The sequence below is a fragment of the Zonotrichia leucophrys genome, chromosome 1, assembly GCF_028769735.1.
Source record: "Zonotrichia leucophrys gambelii isolate GWCS_2022_RI chromosome 1, RI_Zleu_2.0, whole genome shotgun sequence".
Lineage (NCBI taxonomy): Eukaryota > Metazoa > Chordata > Aves > Passeriformes > Passerellidae > Zonotrichia > Zonotrichia leucophrys.
This window is the reverse complement of record NC_088169.1, coordinates 8,063,890-8,088,391: the sequence shown is the minus strand read 5'-3', so window position 1 is coordinate 8,088,391 and position 24,502 is coordinate 8,063,890. Positions and strand designations below refer to the sequence as shown.

The 24,502-nt window shown below is 37.4% G+C and overlaps 3 protein-coding genes across 12 annotated transcripts in view; 2 read left to right on the top strand and 1 right to left on the bottom strand.

Moving 5' to 3' along the window:
* Nucleotides 1-24,502, bottom strand: part of CASK (calcium/calmodulin dependent serine protein kinase) — a 191,013-nt gene that overhangs the window by 71,763 nt on the left and 94,748 nt on the right. For all 10 annotated transcript variants that reach the window (XM_064706397.1, XM_064706406.1, XM_064706424.1 and 7 more), the window contains exons 6-7: nt 11,620-11,722; nt 1,481-1,656 (exon numbers count right to left, since the gene is read on the bottom strand). In XM_064706397.1, coding sequence (XP_064562467.1) covers nt 1,481-1,656; nt 11,620-11,722 — 279 coding nt within the window. The remainder of the gene's footprint in view (nt 1-1,480; nt 1,657-11,619; nt 11,723-24,502) is intronic.
* On the top strand, nt 13,362-18,280 carry GPR34 (G protein-coupled receptor 34). Its single transcript, XM_064704109.1, has 2 exons — nt 13,362-13,483; nt 15,294-18,280. The coding sequence occupies exon 2, from the start codon at nt 15,319-15,321 to the stop codon at nt 16,459-16,461; it is 1,143 nt and encodes a 380-aa protein (XP_064560179.1). The 5' UTR covers nt 13,362-13,483; nt 15,294-15,318; the 3' UTR covers nt 16,462-18,280.
* On the top strand, nt 22,027-24,409 carry GPR82 (G protein-coupled receptor 82). The gene is made up of 2 exons (XM_064704078.1): nt 22,027-22,109; nt 23,319-24,409. The coding sequence occupies exon 2, from the start codon at nt 23,348-23,350 to the stop codon at nt 24,407-24,409; it is 1,062 nt and encodes a 353-aa protein (XP_064560148.1). The 5' UTR covers nt 22,027-22,109; nt 23,319-23,347.

The following is a 24,502-nucleotide window of genomic DNA, read 5'->3' as shown; positions in this document are numbered from 1 at the left end:
TGAAGGATGATTTAGAATATATTTTCATTTTGTGCACATATGCAGGTTTGTGCCCAACCAGTCAAAATGATGGACACCTGATGCAACCATACCAAAGTAAGAAAATTCTTTATGTGATATAAAGGATAATATCCTTAAGGTATTTTTAGTATTTCTTTAAATTATGAAGAAGCTAACTTTTATTTAAATGATAGACAGCTAACTTTACAAAGTATTGAATGCAAATTCAAAATTATGACCAGACTCTTTTCAATGCTACAATCTAAACATTATAAGAGGTCCATTTTATTTAAAATAAGTATTTACAAAAAATGGTCACTTTGAATGGGGGCACTCAGCAATGTTATCTGGCTATGAAATGCACATTTATAGCTGTGATTAAATTTTTTTTCCAGCTCTAATGAAATCAAGGTAATTGCAAATTTGACAGGATTTTCACTGAATAGACAAATTACTGTGGAAACAGGAACAAAAAAGGAACTAAGGGGACACAATGTACTGGCTGTAGCTTTTTTTTTTTTAAAAAAAGAGAAGTTAACTTGTATCCTTCCAGAAGGTTTTAGCTGCTGAAGGGATTCCATAAAGAAATCTTCCATAAAGTGAAATATCTGTCAGTCTGTGCAATCCCAAAACTAGTGCTATGGAGAAATGCTGCTGTTTCCAGGATTATAGAATGGAAAAAATGAAATATGTGCTCCTGACCAAGTACAGTAACACTGCTGTCACTTACATTGTAGCAGGCTGATAAGGTGATGTAATAAATCAGACTGACAGACATCTTTGGGAGTTTTCATTTGTAATTTGCTCATGCACAGCTCATGTATGACCTTGGTCCAAAAGCTGATCTTAGACAAACCCACAGTGAAGTTTCAGCTTTAAATTTGTCTCTACAATGGTCTGTGGGCTGAGGCTGTGACAGCTTCTCTTGTGTGCACCCTGACCTGCCGTGGCTGCAAGTGGCTCCTGTTGAATCATCAGCTGCACTTTACTGTACCCTGCACTAAGAAGAAAAATGCCTGCCTGCATTTGTAAAATAACATGCATTTTGTTTTAAATCAAGGCAATACGATGATGATGAATGTTTATGACAGCTGTTGTTATAAACAGACAACAGATCAAATTTTTGATCTGTTAGCTGATCAAAAATTTTAAATGGTTTATAAATCTGAGGTTACAGCATGTTCTAATTCACAGCTAAACCTCTTGTCTTCCTACAGGGCTCAATGTACAGTTAGGGGCTGATTGTAACACCCGTTTATTATTTTATCTGAGCAAATATTTCCATATTCTAATTCCTAGCAATGACACAAAACACATCAGGTACAAGACAGATCAAGAAGGGAAAATAATATCTCTTCCTGTGTGACAGATTTCCATAAACTTTACATTTAAATCAGGCTAAATACAAACATCAACTTTCAGAAATGTTACCAACAGAGCTCATCTCTTTGGAAAAGGATTCATGTATGCTGTCATTTACCTTGTATTTGCCTTTAATAATGCCTTCAAATAATCTTTCCTTGGTTCCATAAAAAGGCAAACAACCACTTAGCAGGATAAACAGGATCACACCACAACCCCAAACATCTACAGGCTTCCCATATGGTTCTCTTTTTACCACTTCTGGAGCCATAAAGTGAGGTGTTCCTACACGTCCTGAATGGAAATAAAAAGAAAATTGAGTCAAAGTGATGTGTGTCAAACATGGAAATGAAGAATATCACTGCATTAAAAAAACAGTTTTAATAGATTTTGTTCATGGTTTATAGCTTTAAACACAATTTATATTTTTATATATATGTGGTGAGATAAATCAGCGTTTTCCCTTTTGCTTAATTTTTACTTTAATAAACTTAGGAATAGTCTACCCAAGCTGGCAGAATGTGAAACAAGACTTGTAAGAGCACTGGGACTCTTCAGTAAAACTTGCCATATAAAAGTAACCCATTAATTTGGACAATCTTTGAAACAGGAATTATTTAGAGAGCAAATACAGAGATGCTGTAGAGTTCTAGTCCACACTGATAACTTGAAAAAGTTGCATCTAATTGGCAAGAGCAGAGTCTGATGCTCTGCCCATACCTTGGCTGGTCTACTGAAACTAACAGCAAAAATGCAAAATGCCAGCAAATGTGGTATTCGTTTATTTGAAGAGGGCATTTCTTACTGCAGATGAAAAGATAATGCTAATTTCACAGTGCTTTCATTGAGTGTAATTAATGCTTTCCTATGAAAGCAAAATGTATTTAGCACCAACTGATCTTTTGAGCAGATAAAACTGATTAGAATAATCTCATTCAATTTCTATGTAACACATTAAGCCAAATAAAGCAATGAACATTTTTCCTCTCCTTATAAATGTTTCCCATTGTAAAGAGTTTTGTCTCCATTGTAAAAATTACGCTTGAACTGCTCAGGTTATCACTGACACTTACAAACACTGCAGTCTTTGGACTACCCTGGTTCCACCAAATACCAACAGAAGAAAGAACATCAGTGTAGCAAACTTTCACCACTAGTACCTCCTTCATAAATTATTGCTGCTTATTACAGTGGATTTTAGGGGCTCCATTCCAGGCCTGCAGCACCTGCTGGTTAGGAGAGCCTAAAATGCAGCCCAGAGGATCCAGGGTGTTTGCAGGGCATGTATTCAACTCAATTTTGTCTTTGTAAAGAGACTCTTGTTGATCAACCTGTCCTGCTCACCCTTTGCAGGGGAGTCAGCCAAGTCACAGCACTGAGAACACCTGGGGGACTATTTGGACATGGCTTCCTCAGGAAAGACCATCCTTTGGTTATCCCACCTAATCCAGGAACTTTATCTGACCATGTTCTTTTAACTAGTCCTTTTTGGATTAAAGGATTAAAATATTGTCAGAAAGACAGCAGCTTTTCAACCATATTCTTAAGAAATAACACTGCCATTGTAAAACTTCTTCACATGGCTTTCTCTAAAACCTTTTTAATCCCAGTTTAGCAGGGAATTCCTCTGCCAAACAAATGTTAGGGATCTGTCTGTGACAAAGGGATGTTACCTCATCACCACCAGGCTAGGCTTAGGCTGGCTAGGCTAAACTGGCATCCTAACAAGTCCGTGCAGTCCAGGCTGACCTGACAGCAAGGGCCAGTTCCTTCATGAGCTAAAAAAGATTAAACCACCAAGATGCTGCAAGTCCAGCTCATCCCTCATATCACAGGAGGAGGAGGAAGGATATTTAGTCTGGACAGAGAAAGAATCCACAGAGGGGAAGATGAGTCATTCTTCTTGTGGGCTGGACACTCTTTGGAGGGGTATGGCATAATTTCAGCCTGAGAAACCTCAAAGGCCAATCTTCAAAATCACATATATGAGGTACAGAATTATCTCCTTACATGACTCTCTTTTAGATGCCTGGTGGAAGGGAAGACAAGGAAAATGGAAATCATATACACACACATCCAGTATGCATAACTTGCTGTGATTTTTTCTGCCTTTTTTATGTGCTTAAAAACTTTTATCTACAAAGTTTCCTCCTTTTTTTCCCCTGTGGATGCCATCATTGGTGACAGGAAAAGCATCAGCATTTCCAGCTCTGCATCAGGCCATGTCTGTGCATAAGCAGCAACACCTGCCTCTTCAAAGAGTATTTTTCTATCCCTCAGACTGCTTGTGTGATGTTTGTGGTGTACCTACCATAGACTGGAAACCTTTAACTCAAGGAGATGATCACAGACCACAGTGCTTACCCAGGTCTTGTTTGCCTCAGTAGGAACTTCCTGAGGCTTGGGTGCAAAGGAACCCATGTGCAATTTTGGAGCAGGTGTAATCTTTCTTAATGTTGAAAAACAAATTTTTTGTGGCACTAAAGCACACCTAAATATTTTTCATAAATACAAATGGAAAATTGTATATCCTCTGAAAATTCTGCCTTCCCACCATGCTTTATAATTGCTGTTATAAAATCTGACAAGTGTGGAAAAGAGGGATTACTCTGAAGACAAAGAGGGGAAATCAGCAGAAGACAAAATATCACATAGGGTAACAAGCTATTTAAAAGAGGCATTAAGGTACAGTTGTCTGGAAAAAGTAGCTAATGAAACCATGAACCTTAGATATCAAAGTTGACTTAATGTGTATTTTCAACAATTATGTACCAGCCCTCTCAGGTCAGGAACTTTCTGTGGTTTCAATAAGAAATTGCAGAGGCGAACATGGTGCAAAAATGACTGTGTGCTGTGAGAACAGCACTTAAAGGTTTGGTTTTTGGCTTTGGGGTTTTTTGAGTCTGCTGGGTATTTCAGTGAAGGGTAACCTCAAGAATATCTTGTGTCCTTGCAAACAACTACATTTTCTCCTGGTGTAAATAGCATATTTAGCAGCAACACATGCTATAAAAGCAATCCAATAGCATGATGGAGTGTAGGAATTTAGGTGTCAATGTGCTGGCACTGGGACTGCAGGGGTGAGGAGGGACTGTGAGGAGGGGCTGGAGCTGCCCCATGCCAGACACAGACAGTTCCAATGGGATCACTGCAGGCACAGCTCAGCCCAGCAGTCAGGACAGTGGTGTGAGAAAGCAGGGAAAGTGTGTGTAAGAAAGGGAAAGAAATCTGCCCAGCAAGTGAGGAATTGGGAACTGCCATTTCCCATCCTCCCTGCACCACCTGGGCTGGGGGTGAGTCAGGAGTGAGGGGCTGAAGCTGAACCTGGGAAGGTGAGGAGAGGAGGTGGTTTAATTTCTGCCTTTGCTTCCCACTATCCAAACCTATTTGATAATTCAAAGCTCCTAATTTGCTTCATCTGGTGACCTCACATCAGAATGTGAGGCTGCACCTTCACATGGTGCTCAGGTGCTCTTACAGACAAATGATGGTCAAAACCCAGCCCCTCTCTGATCATCACACATCTTCTTTCTGGTTCCCTGAAGTTAGAAGGTGTTTCTTCCACCACAGGTAGAAGAATTTGATCTTTGTTGGCCTGGTCCAAACTCAGGACACAATAAAAATCCACTTTGATGTTGTGGAGCAGAAGGAATAGAGTGGTTTAATAAAAGGAAACATTACACAGCTGTTGAAGTCCCCACCAGGCTGCTGCCATAACCCAGATGAAAAATGGATGTTACTTAAAAGCAAACTGAAAAATCAGTGCTACTAAACCCTAATACTCACTTTAAAACTTAAAATGAAAACTCCATAAATACAAAATAAATGAAAAAGAAAATTAGTCTAGGTTAATGAAATCCTGTACATTACCACTGTGAGATTATAATTAGTGGAAACAGAGACAGATTTGGTTTTGTTAATGCTGACAACAGATCCCAATACTTTAGATGAGAGGGATGAAGTGAGTACTTATGGTGTGGAAATCACAATTTTATGTCCATGAAAAAGCAAACCCAGAAGAAACGGAACTGTAACTGGTTGAGACTGAACTGTCCAACAGTCAAACAGGATTCTAAAATGCATATATATATATATATATATATATATATATATATACATGTGAATATGTACTGGAATCTTAAAAAGGCTACAGAAGTTTCTGGGCCAGCTGTTGTCCTTGTGACCACTCCACTGGGTTCATCAAAGGTGCAAATGATGATGTTGAAGTTATTCTAAAAACTGACCTGAGCAAGAACTATTGAGCTGCACCTTTGAACTGAACTTAGCTCAGGAAAATGAACAAAGTGCACACATGAACTTACACAGATGGGGAATTTTTCTATGTTGAAACTACAAGAACTGTAAGGAATATCAGTAACAGCATAAATACAGTTAATAGACAGCAAAGTTGTCTAAAACCATGGATATTCACTGCCCTTTAGCTCAAATATCACTTCTGCTGAAAATTATTTACCAGAAAATCTGCCTTCTAAACATGTCCAGTGTAAAATTTTAAAATTCTTCTCAACAGCTCACTTTTAAAATATTTTAGAGATTTTCAAATTTTTTTGGTATTTTGGGAGAAAGTCTGCACTTTTTGGAGGCAGTTTGAAAAAGAGCAGTAAGTAAAGGCACTTTTCTCTGCAACAGGTGACTTCTGCCTTCACAGGCTTTTTATTCTTCACAACATAAGCACACTCATGGATATATTCAAATGACTGTGCATGAAAAAAACAACATTTTAACTGAACATAGATTGTATGCATGCACACACAGAGGATTTTTAGCTGTATCCATACATGAGAAGAAATCATATAGAAGACTGGAATCAATTTTTTGTCTGTGTCCATTTAGATTCTTTGTTCTAGAGCGGCATTAACTGAAAATCATCACTGTACAAAGACTCAACAGTGGCATGTAGTCGATGTGATACCTGCCTCCATCCATTTCACTGCAAATGCCTACACCAAAGTGTTTGCTGAGTCAGGAAGCACTCAGTGCCTGGACAGGGACATCCAGGTTACACTGGAAAGGATACCTTATTTCTAGAGGTAAACTTTCTTACCAGCCAGCTTTTAAGGCATGTTGGCTGCCTGTAAATTTATAAAGTTGCTAATTCTGCTGTTTTTTCCTGTGGATAAACAGAGAGCTTCAGTCTTCAGGTGCTGTCAATCTGACATCATTTACAAGCACTAAAGATAAATTTTGACTTACCTTTGGTAATTTAGTTTCTATGACTCTTTCCATATTATTCCAGACAATAGGGCTATGCTTTCCACAAGAAGAAGAGTATATACAGAGACCCAATCAGATTTTGTCATCCCTAAGGCAGGGGATTGATGACCAAGATATCAGAAGGAGAGTCTTTCAACAGCAGTAGTATCTGAACGATGTATAAGGAAACAACTGGAACAAATAATTTTTAGGAAAAAAAATGTGAGGTACTAATAAACATCACCATCTGACCTCTCACAATAGTGTAATAAGAAATATGCTCACAAATTAAGGTGTTTCTAAAAGAGTGGGATGTCCAGAATAATGTGGAAGGAATCAAAGAATCACACACAACAGATCAGAGAGGGCAGTACTTTACTACTATTAATTCCTTTCCACATTACTCCAGACAATAGAGATGTTTAAAGCAGGTCTACAGAGGAGATGAGTAGATTAAAAAAAAAAAAAAAAGGAAAAAAAGGGGTCAGAAAAGGGGGTAATTTAGCTTCAGCACCGAAGGCTGTCTGAAGAAAATGTGTTTAAAAGATGCATCAGCAGACAACTGGATCACTAGATATGTGTCCAGAAAACAAACAAAGCAAAGCTCACAGGTTAATGAGATTAATTATAATTCATTCAATAGCCTTTTCTGTCATAAAACTATGATGGAGGAAGTAAATCCTAATGATTTCTCAACACATTAACCTCCTGTAAGCACTCTCAAATCAGCCCAGATATGAAGTGACATTTCTGGGAGAACATAAACCACAGCTGTATCTTTTAAATAAAACAAAGTCTCTTAAAGGCAAAGCTGGGAAGTGAGTCACATTCTTTTATTTTTCAGGAAAAAAAAAGAAGTGAAAACACTACCCTGTAAGATAAAGAAGAATAGTAGTGTAGGATCTCAGGCTACAAAATTTTACTTTTCTTTGGAAAACAAATGAAAGCTTTGAAATACCAGACTCTGATGATGAAAAGGAAAAAGCGTCTGTGCAGTATAAAACCCCTCCAACATTAAAAACAAACAAAAAAGAGTTTTCTAACCTGGGGTTTATAAAACCACCAAACTCCAGTTTGATGAAGCACTGAAGATGCTGCCCAGAGTGCTGGCAGATGTTCCACCCCTGGAGACATTCAGGATCAGGTTGCTCTGAGCAGCCTCATCTGTTGGAAGGCGCTCTGCTCCTACGGGGGGTTGGACTGGATGAGCTTTAAAGGTCCCTTTTCAACCCAAACCATTCTATGAACATTTTTATATTGATGAGAACAAAACAAAAAATAAGGAACTCTAAAAAAATTCTGTCCCCTTTCCCCCCATATCATAGTCTTAATTAGAGGGAAATTTATGGCAATGCCTTCCTTTGCTGTTTTGGTAGTAAGTCTAAAAACACAGCTCACAAGGAACCAAGAGCACTTGGTATTTATGGGCTGTACTGACACTAAGAACACACAGTGTTCTCCAATAAGAGAATAATTGATATTAGGATACTACAGGATTTTGAGGCAGCCTAGGGCATCTAACTAACAATAACTAAAAATTAATACTGGACTGGATTAGCATTATGGTATCTGTGACATTTTGCTGCTGAAGGTAAAATGTGAAAGTTAACTATTGACAGTTAACTATCCCCAGATAAAGAACCTCATCCTACTTAGGTCAATACAGTTATCTTGGCACTAGTTGAAACCAGGCAAAATTAAGTAGATTAAGTGAAGGAAATAACAGTTGTCAACTTGATGGTTTCTGTTCCTTCAGACTTTTATACCTTATACTAGCTAAAAATCCCAAGATTTAGCATCTAAGATATTTGTTATCAGATAAATCTGATGTCACATTTAAGAAAATACTGCGACAATTCATGCTATGCTCTGCAAGAAAACTCTTCAAGGAAGGAGGCAGAGATCATAATGTGAGATTAGTCTATTAAATCACTGACTTCCCAGAGGTTCCACTACTCCAGCTGCATCATAACAATGCAACACAGACTGTTTACTGTCTTATGGAACTGTGCTGCTCCTTAAAGGAATTCACTTATAAATTACGATGTTCTCTAACTCCTGTGTATACTGCCAGAGGTCCTTTATAAATTACTTCAAGGCTTCAAGTCACAATTTTCCACTACTGATCATAAGAACTGAAGCAAGAAGAGACCTTCAGAGACTGGTAGCTCATGAAACCTATTTCCTCAAGCTCAGATGACAACACATGTATCTTAGCCATTTATTGCAGCTTAGGAGCAAATGGAGTGGAACAAAGAATATTTCCTTACATTTCCCCCTCTGGCCTTATGAAGAAATGAGTTATGCCTACATACTTTTTGGTTTTTGTACTTTATTTTACTTACATAAAGTAAATAATAACTAATAATGGAACTTTCTTAAAAATAATGTCAACTGAGTTGTTAGCTGCTAAAATAGAGTCACTCCTAAAATCTCCTCCATACACATTTTCATCAATGACATCTAGTATGATGTCAGAGCTTGTTCTCATGAGCTCTCTTACACTTCTGTAAAACAGCCATCTACCTGCTTGAAAGAAAGAATCCTATAGTTACAATCCTTCTAAACTTCACAAGTCTGTCTTTGGACTTATGAAAAAAGATTTTAATACCTGGGGTTTAATTTAACTGCAACACAGAAATTCCTTCCCCAGCAGTTTATGCACACTCTGATAAAGATGTCTTTGTCAAGTCAAAAAAAGTTACAGTCCCAAACAAAGCAAAAGCTGTAAGCTTGAAGGCTGGCTTCAAACACACTGAGGGAGAAAATTCCCTTTAGTTTGTTCTCCTGAGGCTACACACAATCTGGGATTGCCAGGCACAGGTGTGTCAAGGTGTACAGAAGTAGGAAAAACAACACAAACAAAGCACAGAGGATTTCAGGTTAGCAAAATTATCTTAATGCCATGATAGATTTCATTTAATAGAGAATTTCTTTTTTTATGTACTAACCACTAAATGCAGGCATTGCCATGCTAAAAGGGAAATAATGCTATGCTAAAAGGGAAATAATTGACTACGTCAAGAGGAATCAATGTTTTTCACTAAAAATTAGAAAAGCAATGTGAAAGTGAACAGGTTGGTTATGATGCTGTTCAGACTTCTCTATTTGGAGAATTTCTACTTTTTTTAATGAGACAACTGAGAAATAAGAAGTGCCTCTAAATTATTGTTACTATTATGAAAAAACTTTTCCATATGATTAACACCCTTAAACAAATGTGTAGATAAACACTGATTTATAAGGAATTTATAGTCCAGTTCAAACAGCCAGTATTAACAGCTGTCAATATTTCATATAAAACATGTGTTATATTGTAAAACTGAATAAATAAGACCTTGCCAGCTCTGTGTAGGGAACTGTCTAGTAATTTGTCTTCAGGTAGGGCTCTGGCAGGGAAAAGAATTGTCAGACAACAGAAGTAGTTTGTGCTTAAAAGACTGGAATGGAAGATGAGGAGAAAGAGAGGAGTCAGTTAAGGAGACTTTCCAAAGTAAATAAATGGAATGGAATTATTCTGGGTACCCCTGAAAATGAGTGGAATTTGAAGCTGAAAGCTACAACTGCCAATGAAAAGGCTGCAAACTGGAGATGCCAGTTGAGAAAAGGGAAAAAATAACTGTGTGAAGGCAGACCAACATGGCAGAAGTTGAGGTGGAAGAAGCAAAAGATACTGAGAAATATCACAGTGATGAGGTTTGGGATCTTCTGTGAGAGCTGCAAACAGAACCCCCAGCACTGATCACTGGGGCAGGGTGAGCACAGGAGCAGTGAGAGGGATCACAGCACTGGGCACAGTAACACAAAAGGAAGGTGATGGCAAACTCCAGGAAAAATGCAGTAATTTTTTTTTTCAAAGTTGAACTTGAATGTTTCTTGCTAGACAATTGGTAATCTGAAAGTACACTGCATCTGACTACCTCCAGAAGAGTGACTGAAACAGAAGGAGTGGGTAAAGTTGCTCAGCAGAACACAAAGAAGAAAAATGAGATAATTAGACACAAAAGTGTAGAAACTGCCACTAAAAAAAAGCAGTGACTGAGGTACAGATAATTTGAGTAACACAAGAAAAGTAAAGAAAGCAATGACTTTTTTATTACAGCTTAACTGAATGGGTATTTTCTTGGAAAATATGTCTCTAGTTAATAAGATACTTGGATATTTCTAAAGTATCAGCAATATCTGGAAGGAAATGGAAGCTGTTGTTATGTCTATATTTGATTTGCTTTTTATTTAAAAAAATGTACAAAACTCAAATTGACACAGAATGTTAAGTGATTAAATTAGGAAATCTGAGATTTTGAAGATGCATGCTACTGAAGAAAGTTATTAATTCAGAAGAAAAAATATTAAAACTAACAAAATGTTTTGTTGTGGTCTCCTACTCTGGCAATGAAAGCATCAGAAAATTGATTGGGTCTTCATCTGTGCAGGCTGATTAAAGCATAACCCTATTGTCTGGAACAATATGGAAGGCAGCTAGAGGAAATAAAATCCACAGAAAACAAAACACAGTCAAAAATATACATACGTATCAAGATATTGATGTCTTATGCAATAATTACAATGAAATTTTAAAACACAGAAAAGAATCACATGTGAAAAGCAGTAAGATTTTGCTATTAACCAGCACAGCATTCTGACAGGAATTGCCTATCCAACAGGACAGCACTGAGGATGCTGCAGTAAGTCCTTACTCAAGTGCTTCAATGACTGCATTTTTATTTTCTTTGCTTTACCACGCATGGCAGAATTAAGCCAAAGCTTGTATTAAAGTGGAAAATTCTTTGGGTATTATTAGTTTTATTTTTATCAAACCAGCATGAGCTCCTGTTGAGTAACATTTACAGGGATTTAATGTTTGAATGCACATTACATTCCACTACCAATTTAGCTTGGCTGTGTGCATTTACCATGTTAACTTAGTCTGTAGTGAAATATTATTTTTGAGCTCTTGTTTTGCAGGCCAGGCTGTGTCAGAAGAACAGAACTCTGCAGTACAACATGCACAATACTAAATAACTTAGAAGGAAAATTTCTTACCTCCAGCAACTAGCCCAGACTCTCCTAACTGAATTGCTACTCCAAAGCCACCCAGCTTTACTGGGGCTGAATTCTCTTTTGAGGCAAGCAGTACACAGTGTGGCTGAAAAGACAAAAATCCAGACAAATTATTACACTGTTTGAGAAAAACAATCTGTAATTTAGCACTTATTTTCATAAAGCTGAGAGCAGAGGTTAGATTTTGTTTTTTAAAAATAATGTCTCAATTTCAATAATCTTCTTTTCTGCATGGACTCCTCTTTCTACATTGGCTTCCCTTCTATTGCCCCAGGCATAGCAAAATCCTTTCAGAACTTATCAGAACTAGCAAGGAACACAAAGTGAAATCATGATTCAATGGAGATAAAAAACTCATGTGTATAATTTCTTACCTGGTATTACTTTTCATTTTTATCTTCCATCCTATTAACCCTTACATGTTTCAATTCCCCAGCTGAAATATCCTGCCTATGATATGTTTTGTGGGGTCTTATCCTTCCCACAGAGAACATAAAACTCTGTTTTGAGCCTGAATCACAGGATTCACTCAGCACTTCTCAAGTGCAGGAAAGAAAAGGAACACCCCTGGAACATTCCAGTGAGGGATATTCTTCAGGTGTCTAAAGTGGATTCCAGCCATAGCCATCTATATCTTTGATGTTCCACAAATAACAGTGAGGTGTAATATATAAAAATGAAATAACTGAATGAATTATAATTATATAATAAAGATATAAATGAAATAAGATTATACAACAATTCAGATGGGTACTGACTGCTGCAGGAGGAAGGAACGTACAGACAAAATCTATCAGAACACAATTTGGTATTAAATACACATACCCAAACAATTGCATTTAATGTAGAACTTCCTGCATTTACTCAAAGCCTCTCTTTTCAATACCATATTACTTAAAATGAAGAACCTCAAATTTGTATACTACTTCCTGAGAATACATTACTGCTTAAATTGCAAAACTAAGAACTCAAAAAAGTGCACAGGACCTACCAGAAGTTCCTTCTGACTACCTCTGAAGTCATCATCTTTAACCACCCACGTGTTTTTGTAAAAGTTTAAATTATATGAGAACAAAGACCTTCAAAACAATGTCCTTGAGATCTTCATTTAATTTAGGCCTAGTCATATTAGGTCTTCTAGAATCCACTCCTAAATTTCCAATTTATAAATGTAATTTTCAATTCCTATGCACCACTTGGAAGAGTATTAGCAGGTGGTATTATTGCTGCATATTGTATTTCACTTCTGCCTTAGTGAAATGGTTCAGATGCACACTTTGGGTACTTTCACATCCTCTTGTCACTGTCATTTGGAGTGAGAAAGAATTCTAAAATTCTAATCCCAGGCAAGGAGAAAGGTAGATGGGAGAACTATATAAACATTTACAAAATGTACCATTACCCTGCGGTGCTGACTTATCTTTAACCTCTACTGGAAAAAAGTGACACTACTTCCACGAAGTATTAAAGAGATGACAGATAGTACCAACATCATCATCACCCAAAAAACCACTGGCACGGCTCACCAGAAACAAAACCTCTGAGAAAAAAACTTCCAATCTCCAAATCAGAGCAAAACTGAGAAAAATTGAACACAGAACCTTTCTCACCAGAGCCCAAATAAACTGGGTAGAGCCAGATAAAAACATCTTTAAAAAAACAAAGCAAACCAGTTGCAACACCAGTTAAAACTTCCCCCTGTTGCCAATTGTACGAGTCAGCTGGAGCTCGCCACTTTCAGAGAGAAGCTGCTGCTGCAGCTTTCTAATAAAAGGACCTGCACGTTTCTCCTCCCCGTCTTCACCAGTGCTTTTGAGAACCAGCAGAACTTCTTAGCACATAAATGGTAAGTAAATTCTTTTATACTTAAGCTATAGTTCTCTTCATTGCAATTCTCTTAATATCTAGGTTTAAGCACATCTGCTTGCTTACAGGTGACGCAACTTACGAGAGTGAAAAGTTTGTTCCCAATCCGTTCGCAGTGTAACCCAAGTTTCTCTCTCATTGATCTAAACTTCCTTATACAAGCCCCCATATCAAACATTTTCATAGAAAAGCAACTTAAACATGAAGTCATTGCAGTAGATGGGTTAAAAAATATATATGAAAACATTGCAGTTTGAAATCAATCTCTTGAAATTACTTGCCCTGACAATATCAAGTGGCAAGTATGAGAACAGCTGGTTTGGAAACTGCTAATGTACCAGTTTAATGTAGGGCCAGACAACACAAGATGTTAAAATATTTTAGACTCTGCTCTCAAGAATTCAGATGCTGTAAGTACATTAGGTCTTCTTAGAATTTTGCCCAAAGTGTTGCCATTTTCACTGCTGTGGCTGCACCACAGAATTAAATGTAAATTTGCATTTTTCAAGACCTAGCATGCAAATTGCATGGCCTAGACACAGAGCTAGCATAAAAATTAATGTTTATAATTATGCATTTTTCAAGACCTAGCATGCAAATTGCATGGCCTAGACACAGAGCTAGCATAACATTTATTTTATAATTACATATACAGCAGTATGTATATGGCTTTTTTTTTTTTTTTTTTTTTCTGTAACAGTTACCAGAAAACTAAGGGCAGAGTGCTAAAACCACTTCTGAAAATTTTTGTGAGATTATAGGAAAAAACATCTTTCCTCTGTAAAACTAAAATATTCTAAATAAACTTTTGTATGGCATTTCTTGTTGCTATGACAAACAAGTCGAAGGCTAGTTTTATCATTATTTATCAGTAAACATCTCTCTAAACGCCTTCATGTGACGGCTCTGCAAACCACACACTTTTGGTTTTCCTTTGTTGGTCAAGGCTGATTTTCATCTTTCACATTGTACCTTCCTGGTCAGCAATAGGCTTAGTGAAATAAAAACTATCCAATGAAAGCAAAGAAAAACATGAAAACAAGAAAGGTTTGTAAACAACCTGTTACTGCATTCTTGTGATTTCCAGCTAATAGTAGTTTATTTGTGTAATAGTGATTTGTGAATAGTCAAGAAAAGGAAAAAGCCACTTACATTTATATGAAGGTACAGATTATTAAAGACAAGCTACTGCAACAAATTGTCTCACAGGGTTACTTATAACACAGCACATAGGCAAATAAATATTACTAATTGATGAATGCTTTTTTAATTGAGAACCAGTGAGTTGCATGTGAGAGGTATGAATTATTGAAAATTAACACAGATGAGTTTAGACTTCCTTTAATATACTTTGTGTCAACACTGAAAATACTTAGCTATGTTTACCTGTCCCTGCACCTTAGATAAAATTTTTTCTGTGCTAGAAATCCTGGTCCCAAGAAGTAAATTTAAAAAGCTTATTTACTCTTATAAAGGAACTTCTTAAGTTTGCAAGAAAATGTAATAGTTGACTTTTAAAACAACACAAAACAGTAATAACACTGTAATTACAGAAATATTTATCTGTGAGTACTCTACACTATCTGTTCTCTCTTGCCTGCAGATTACCTAGACATATTATTTTATGATTTCTGGCCGAAACTTCCCCTATTCAGCTACACCAATATTTGGTGCATTTATTCCTTTTGGCTACTGCCTTTTATGTTTATATTACATTAGACTGTAGGCTATAAAGCAAACAGATACTTGAATGGAGATTTAATTCTTAAAATATCTCTGTCTTTCTGCAGAACAGCTAAAACCCCTTTTCAAACGATGGATGCAACTTCAGCTGCTATACCAATCATTGGGCCACACAAGGAAGAATTCTGGAGTAACCAAACCAACCTGACCATAAATGCCTCAGAAAGTCACAATCATGCCAGCTGTTCCTTGGATGACAACAACTCACTGTCACTTGCTTTGATAGTTTTTTACTCCATTATTTTTGTTGTTGGATTGGTTGGAAATATTGTAGCCCTGTTTGCTTTCCTGTGCATTCATCACAAGAGGAATTCTATCCAAGTTTACTTGCTAAACGTGGCTGTTGCAGACCTCCTGCTCATCTTCTGCCTTCCCTTCCGGATCCTCTATCATGTCACCAACCGCTGGATGTTTGGGCAGGCTTTTTGCAAGGTTGTGGGAACTCTGTTCTACATGAACATGTACATTAGCATAGTACTGCTGGGACTAATTAGTCTGGACCGTTATATAAAAATAACGAAGTCTGTGAGGCGTCCAAGGATGCTCTGCACCACCCGGAGCGTGCAGATCTGCGTCACGGTGTGGGCCATTGCACTGGCAGGATTTATAGTGGTGGTTGCTCCATCTTTCTTTAAGACTGAGGGCAGCAACTCTACCAAGTGCTTTCATTACCGAAGCAAACAGAATGCAGAGAAGACAGAAGCAATTTTAAATTGTATCACTGTGCTGATTTTTTGGATTGTTTTTTTCCTTTTGATACTTTCGTATGTTAAAATTGCCAAGAACCTTCTGAAAATTTCGAGGAGAAGGGCAAATTTTCCCAATGCAGGAAAATACACCAAGACAGCAAGAAATTCCTTTATTGTTCTCATAATTTTCACCATCTGTTTCGTGCCTTATCACATGTTCAGGGTTGTCTACATCACATCACAGTTACAATCCCCATCCTGTTACTGGATGCAGGTCATTCACACGTGCAATGAGGTGATGCTCATATTTTCATCATTTAACAGCTGCCTAGACCCAGTCATGTATTTCCTAATGTCCAGAAGTGTCCGTAAGACTGTATTCCAACTGATTTGCAGAAAACTTCATGGAGAGAAAAGCCTAAACCTGGAGAGCACTTCAGACATAAAACTTGGCCAATATGCTCAAGAGCGATTATCCAGCACCACTCCTCACTCCAGCTACTCAAGGAAGAAGTCTGTGATTTGAATGTTTAAATGAATCTCTGTCATTTCAGGTCACCAATTTCAGATCACAAAATCCTCTACTCTAGAGTTACTAATTCTGCCTCTTTCCTCCTGTTAAGAAAAACGAGAAGTTGTACTTCTGGCTTGTGAAAATGAGAAGTTACTTTTCAGAAGAATTTTTTCGCTCTTGTTTATCCAAGAAAACAAATTAGGAAGTTCTCAGACTTTTTTGTGTTGGACTAAACTAGAACACTAACTCTTTAGGGACACTTCCACAAAGGGGTTTGAACCTGTAAAAGTAAACTTGTACATATACATTAATATTAGTAGCTTGTGTGTGTAAATAATAGATGAATTTTGCAAAAAGTAAATTCTGTCCTATTTGAAAGATTTTTTGTATTTTAGATTTTTTTCTGTTTTAATAGGTTTCCAAGAGATCAGTATTTTTACTACATTTATAAATGCATTTTAAAATAAATATTTGAGAATTTAGTAACACGTATCTTAAAAATGAGGTGAAGAATACAACATCAATTCAGTTTTAAGTACAGAAGACACTCTTAGTTTTATTAAGCAGCAAAATTAAAATATTCAATCCTACTAAGACATTTGTTATTTCCAACATTTTAATGAATGTCAAGGTCAAACACCTGAGGAAAAGCAAGCAACGCCTTCGGAAAATCCTAAATATATGAAGGAGAGATGATGTATTTCCTAAGATTTCCTTCAATGTGACAAATCTGATGACAGCACAAAGTAGTTCAGCAAGGAACATCAACTCACAGAGTGGAGCAAAAAGATCAGCCAGGCTCAGGCACTGCTCCTAGATTCCAAAGCCACACATTCCAGCTGCATGCTTCCTTCTTGGCAGGAGACTTTTCTTTCCATATGATTAAAATAATCTTGATAATTGCTGATGCCATGTAAACAGCAATGTAATGACAACCTTTCATAGCTACAGCTACGTTCTCAGATACTAAACAGCTTTATGTATTTAGGCACAAACAAATTTCAAACTGTAACATTTCTCAAAAATAAAGAGCTGAAGGTGGGGAATGTCTGGCACCAAGGTGACTAAAGCAGCACAACCATGAATAAATTAAATGTCTGGCATAGCAGAACAGAAAGGTGAAAGATATAGAGGCCAGACATCAAGCTGTGTAAAAGAAGGATTTATTGTCTTTACACACACAAACAATACTGCTCAAGTAAGTAGGTGTAAACAAGTTGGTTTTAATATGACTACCAGTAACTTTTAAAATGTATCATGTGACTGTTAATGCCAAATCTGTGCCAAAATGTGTGGGTTTTTACTAATTTCATACAATATTCTGATTTTACAGAAGATACTCATAATACTCTGATTGAACAAAGTAAACATAAGGCTTCACCTCAGCTAGATATAAACTTGGTTTAATTTTTATGTAAATTGGTATCATTCAGATTTGATGGAACTGGATATAAACATGTCAAAGAAATTACAATGACTAGCCAGTAATTGTTTTGTTCTGCCTTTTTTTTTTAATAAAAAATTAGAGGGTTTCCTTATCTTCAAAAGAAAGATTCCTAAAAATGTGTAATTTCATAAAAATATGATGGTAACTGACTTTTTCTTAAATATTGCAGCATACAACAGAGGTGTCTGTAAAATAATTTCTCACTGATTCTCACAGAAATTGCATTTCAGGATCTTTTATCTATCATTTTGCCATCCTATTCTATTAAAGCTTCTTTTGTTTTGTATTTGTCCAGTGCAATTTTATTATGCAATACTGTTGTTCTACATAATGACATCAGTTCTGGTACATCTAGTGGAGTTTATAAACCATAATTTCACAAGATTTATATGTTATCTCATCCTTCTTTCTTTTCTATGCTCATTCTGTGAGCAGTTGGTTGATGACAGTGAACAGCAGGTTGGGGTGAGGGTGTGGGCTAGGGAATTCAGGAGGACAGACATGAACAGTAGCTTGAACAAAATGTGATTTCTAAAATTCTTTTGAATGAAGTGTTAGACCAGAATTTTCATTCACAAGGTTTGTAATTCATGGACACAGCAGTATTGCCAAAATAAACTCAGATCTCTTCAGAAGATCAAGTAGTAGCACAGGGTTTTGATACTGATAATCCAAACTGCATTACATTAATCAACTCTCCAGCTCAGAAGTGAAAATCTGAGAAGGAACGGGTCTATAAGAAAATCTCTAAGGGCAGGCATGGCACAGAAGAGGGGAACAGGAATGACCACTTGATCTTGGTGAAGTGCAGCACTAAGGGAGCAGCAGTCACAACAAGAGACAACTACAAAAAACAATCAGAAAATACTTTTGGATTTCTACAACTCTATAAATCAGTGCTTGAAGATGTAAGAGGCCAGATGTATCAACTGGCTCAGAATGGGATCTGAAACTAGACAGCACTGTCATGTAGGAAGCAGTACTACTGACCAAGAAACAAAAGTAGGTATATTTACTCTTTAAAGAAAAAAATTAATCCTTACATATTTTTTTCTGCAATCAGTTTTCCCAAATTTAAAGGGTAACACACCAGGCCTTACAAGAAAATATTACTGAATAACAAACAGTCCTGAAACATCTTGGGAAACCTGCTGAAAGCCACATTGTGACGTGTCAAATGACCACAGAATCAGTCACTCAAATAGCGTTTTACTTCTCCTCTTCCCAGTGCTTCCTGATTACCTGAGTCTCCAGAAGAATTTTAACACGAAGGTAATTCTATTTATTTTGCTTTCTGTATTTAAGGGCTAACTCAACACACATCCCTATATAACTGCATGAACCTCATTCTCCACAGATCTATAAACACATGACTTTCAGCTGATGTACCAACACGTACCAGTGTTGTGCTGGTTCTGGCTGTGGTCTGAGCTTGTGAACAGAAGCGCTGACACCCAGGGATGCTTCAGCCATTGCTAAGCAGCCCTTGCACAACAAGCAGGACTTGACTGTCCCTGAGAACAGCCCAGCAGAGACAGGCTGGGGGTGCACAAGGACATGGAGGGGACACAGCAGGGACAGCTGGCCCCAGGGAGATCCCAGAGCACATGGTGCCATGCCCAGCAACAGAAGCCAAGAAGGAAGCCTGGCTGTGTTGCTATTTTTAGGAACTCACTGGGCACTGGTCAGGTGGGGTTGCTTTCTATCACTTGGGTTTTTTTTTTTTTCTTTAAGCTTATTAAACTCTTTCTCACAAACCATGAATTTCCACTTTTACCCTACTGGTTCTGCCTTCCAGCCCACTGGAGAGGAAGTAAGTGAATGTGTGGGATTTAGGAGCTTTCTGGGATAAACCACAACCATCTACTTTGGTAGACACTGGCAGATTTGATCAGTGTTTCAGACCAAGTGGGAGGAAGACCAGAAGGGGGGGTCTGTTCTGCAGCACAGCAGCCACAAGAACAAGAGGGGGAAGAGGCAAAACTAAAGCTAGGTTTCTCACTTTTACCCTTTTGATTCTTCCCATCCCACTGAGGGGGACTGGGTGGGCAGCTGTGAGGGCTCACCCACCTACCAGCATTAACCACAACATCAACTTTCATTTTTGCCCTGAAATTAAATGCAATTATGGTTTTTACTAGCAAACTGTTTCTGAGAAGAGACAAACAGAAATTATAAAAGAGGAGTGCAACTTATACCACTGAAAAACAAGTGAGAATCCTATTATTCCCAGAACTGGGAGGCTCACACATGGAAGATTTAGTCTGATGCTCTGACAGCACACAAGGCTATGAGAGACAGTGTCAAAGCCTTGCTCAAGTTGTGAAATTCCACCACTGGGAATTTCCTGGCTTTTGTGTTTTTAGGGCCAGAAAACAAGCTGTCTGTATATGATGAAATGCAACATCTGCTGCCTATTGGCAATATAAAATCTAGAACATGTATACACTAAGAGTAATCATGGTTCAAGAATAGAGAAAATTTAAATCATTGAGGTGAGTGATACACATAAAAATAATTATGAAGAACTTAAGAATAAATGGCATAAAAACACATGTGTTCCGTTTGAGTATCTTCAAATAGATTTAGATAAAACACACCATTTGTAAGTTAGGTGAAAGGAAATCGTCCACTAAAAGAATAAGGAAGGTGCTTGCTACAGCTTAGAACCAACTGCAACTGTATTCCTGGGACAGGTGGTATTTTAAAAAAAACTTATAATACGTCATTGCTTTGCTACTGCTCTCAGTAATCCATTCCAAAATAAAGTCTGATAGACTCTAGTTCACTACAACAATCTATTATCATACAATAATTCAGAAAAAATTGCAGCAGTTACCTCTTCTTACAGCACGAATTATTATCATTACATTATAAATACTACAGGCAATAGTCAATAACCAACCAAATAATACTAACAATTAAAAAAAAACCTGCTAACTGGAATTGTTCACACCACTCTCAGCAACTTTTCAGAATATGCATTCTTGTATCTAAACCTCAGTGGAATGCCACAGCAACAAGTTCTTTTAACACCATTTAAGAAAGTATTAAACATGTAATAAATAGAAGACTCTCTCTGTTAGAATGATTTTTAATATAATATACATTCAGTAGCGGAAAATGAGGTATAATTAAATCTAACAAGAACAAGAATTAAAGTACATGCAAACTAATTACAGCTTCACAGCCTAATTACTAATACTCCACAGCAAATAAATGTAATTGTAAATGAGTTCAGCTATGAATTCAGAATAAAACGCCAGCTTATATGTCCATTATATTAGGAAAAAAAATAGTAATAATGAGACTGAACAATGATAACAGATCACGAGGCGAATTTATGCTTAAACATAAAGCCAAACTGGCAAAACAAGACCCTACCAAACTTCTGTTCTCATAAAGGAACTTATTTAGAGGTTATCTTACACCACAGATGTATCAGAAAGCAGAAAGCCCAAAAGTCTCAACTTCTGCAGAGGTAACCAGAGTTTGTCCTATGCTGTGGAGGAAGAAACTGTCCTGTATACACCTCTGGATGCTTTGTGTAAAACACTGCATTTCTTGGACAGTCCATTGAGTCCATTTTCCCTGCCAGAACCTTTGGATGCATCAGGTGTGAATTGTTTCCCCACAATCCATCACCTGACCAGACAGAAGAGATGTGTCCATGTGGTCACTCATGCGAGGACAGACATGGACACGGCATTACTGCACATGGCCTTTGGGAACAGACAGCTTGTGGAGCTGAAAAACTGTTAAATATGACTGAAAGGACAAGTTGTCATGCATAAAAGAGCAGCGTGAAGGAAAAAAAAAGGGCAGTCCTAAAGAGAACTCCTCCACCCCCAAAAGGGGAAAGCGCTACACAAAGGATTGTGAGGTGTTTTTTCTGTGCTGCACCTAAAGGACTGTCACAGCTGCTCTTCCAGGCTATCTCCATCTTTTTTTTTCCCTAATGGAGCAATTCTGAATTAATTTCAAAGCCTTTTTAGTACAGACATCATATTTTCTGAACTTTAAATGCCTACCTGCCTCCTGACATTGTAAAAGGAAAGTGTACACTCTGAAAACCCAGTTATGCCAGAGAAAAATTTTTAACTGCACTCTCCAGGTTCCAGTGCCATCATTTTCACTGCAGCAGTGGAGAATAAACAGATACCAGACAGAAATATTTCCTGTCAGCAAAAGAAGGTGCCTGCAACTTGTATAGGTAAGCTTAAAATTACTGCTTTGTTTTACCTCATGAAATTCGGTCAATTACAAAAATTTTCATTAGACTTCTAAAATAAGTATTCATTCATTCATTCATTCATTCAAAATTCATTCATTCATTCAAAATTTACTTATTTATTTCTAAATAAGTAAATTAACAATTACTCTGTGAATTTAACTCATTATAATAAAATAATTTAATACATTTTGGTTCAACAGTACATATAGAACTTGGTGTACATTAAAATGCAAGAGCTATAAAAGTTAGTTTAAATTGCGAGTTTGTCAAACACTGCCTAAAGCACAGTTTTTCCACTGTCTGGGCTTTTTACAATTGCTACACCAAACCCTCTTTAGCACCTGAGTTCATTTGTTTACAGCTGTTTTAAAAAAAGTATTATTAGTCTCTAAGTTTGAAATCTGGGGTTTTTTTAATATGATTTGATATGGGGAAAAAAACTAACTAGGATACACTCCACTAAAATATGTATGTATATCTATGCATACAACAGTAAAAACTCTCCACTACAGGGTTGTAACTGAAATGTCATTTTTTACACAGTCATTGCACGGAACTTTCGTTTCTTATTTTCAGTTTGGAAATTGAGAAGAGACTGAAAAATGAACTTGGAAGAAATTAATGTACTGCAGTTTTCAATAATCACTGTATATATGAAAAAATATGGACTGAGTTGCTAAATGTACATCTGACATTAGAGCTGTGATAAAGTAACACCACATACAGAAATGAGCACAGAATAAATATATATAGTGAGATTCTTGCAGTATACTGATTAATTTATAGTTAAATGGAGGTACAGATACCCTTCTGCATTTCTGGAATTAAAGTAATTCTTTGCACTTAATTTGCTCATTTAATTTTAAATGGTCTGTAAGTGGTTTCCAAATTAGGTTACAGACGTTCCAGAAGACTCAGAAATAAACCAAGACCATAGAAGTTATTGCCAGACCCTAGCTTGAACCTTCAGCTTCCTAATTTAATTTATTAGATTCTATGCACATAAAAGCTTTGGGGTTTAATTTTTCTTCGTGAAACTTCAGTGGCAGAGAGTGCCCAAACTGTAACCTCATGCAAACTTAAGGTAACAGCATGAAAAGTCAGGGAGACAGAAACAGCTCAGATAAGAGCAAAGAAGAGATGTTAGATGCGTATTACAGAAATATTAATTTTTAAATTGTGTTTCAGCTCTGACCACTCAAGGAATCCTGCCATAAATGAACAACTCATCATGTCTTCAGCCATCACCAGCTACCACCGTAGCTCTCCCCATCCTCTACTCCTGCCTGTTTCCCGCTGGAATCTTTGGGAACATTCTGAGTGCCTGGATATTTTTACGTAAAGTGCCCACCAGAAGGACTCAGTACATTTACCTGGCCAACCTGGTGGCTGCCAATCTGCTGGTTTGCAGCACCATGCCCTTCCTGGCTGCCTACTTTGCCGGGGGGCACCGCTGGCCCTACGAATCGGTGGCGTGCAGGATCGCCCATCACCTGGGGACGCTGGTGATGCACGTCAGCATGTACGTGACCATCACCATCCTGTGCTCCACTGCCCTCAGCCAGTATGCCACCCTGAAGAAGAACTGTGGCCCACAACACTCCCCAGCTCTGCCAGGAACCCTCCACGGGCGCCTCCTGCACGAGTTCCGGCAGCCAAAGTTTGCTAAATATTTGTGTGCTGTTATCTGGCTGATTGTGCTGTGCGTTACAGCCACAGCCATCACCTACAACGTCCAGGAGAGGGTTTCAGGAGAGTTCCCCACATGCTACAACATCAAGGTAGAAGCTGGTGAGCGTCCTGCAATGATTGCAGCTTATCTTGCCACTGTGTGCTTCTTTCTGGCTTTTATGACCGTTTTGTGGTCGTACTATTCTCTTACCAGACATCTGAGCAGAATACAAAAAAACACCTGCATTGGAGAAAGACATCTCATTTACAGAACAGTGAAAAGAAACATTCTTGTCATCCAGATGATATTAACTGCCTGTTTTCTTCCATATCATATTTTCAGGCCAATTTTCTATGGATTTCTTACAGATAATGACTGTCCAAGATTAAATTATCTAGTAGAAATTAAAAATGTCCTTACTTGTCTTGCTGCTACTAAAAGCAGTTTAGATCCACTTATAACCCTTCTGTTAGATAAAACATTTAAGAAAAGTTTTTATGCCCTGTTTACAAAATCCACACCAGAAGATCAAAAACGTAATGATGATATTTTCACTGAAATGGGAAGGAATATAGAAAGATTTCAAAAGACTATAAATAATAATTAACTAATTTAAACCTTTAGGCAAGCTTTGATATAAAATGGCAAATATTTAAATAAAATGGTAACATATTGCATTTCCTTTTCAAATCATCCTGCT

Excerpts from the sequence above, each read along its gene's own strand:
- GPR34 (XM_064704109.1), top strand. The coding sequence starts at position 15,319 with ATGGATGCAACTTCAGCTGCTATACCAATCATTGGGCCACACAAGGAA.
- GPR82 (XM_064704078.1), top strand. The coding sequence starts at position 23,348 with ATGAACAACTCATCATGTCTTCAGCCATCACCAGCTACCACCGTAGCT.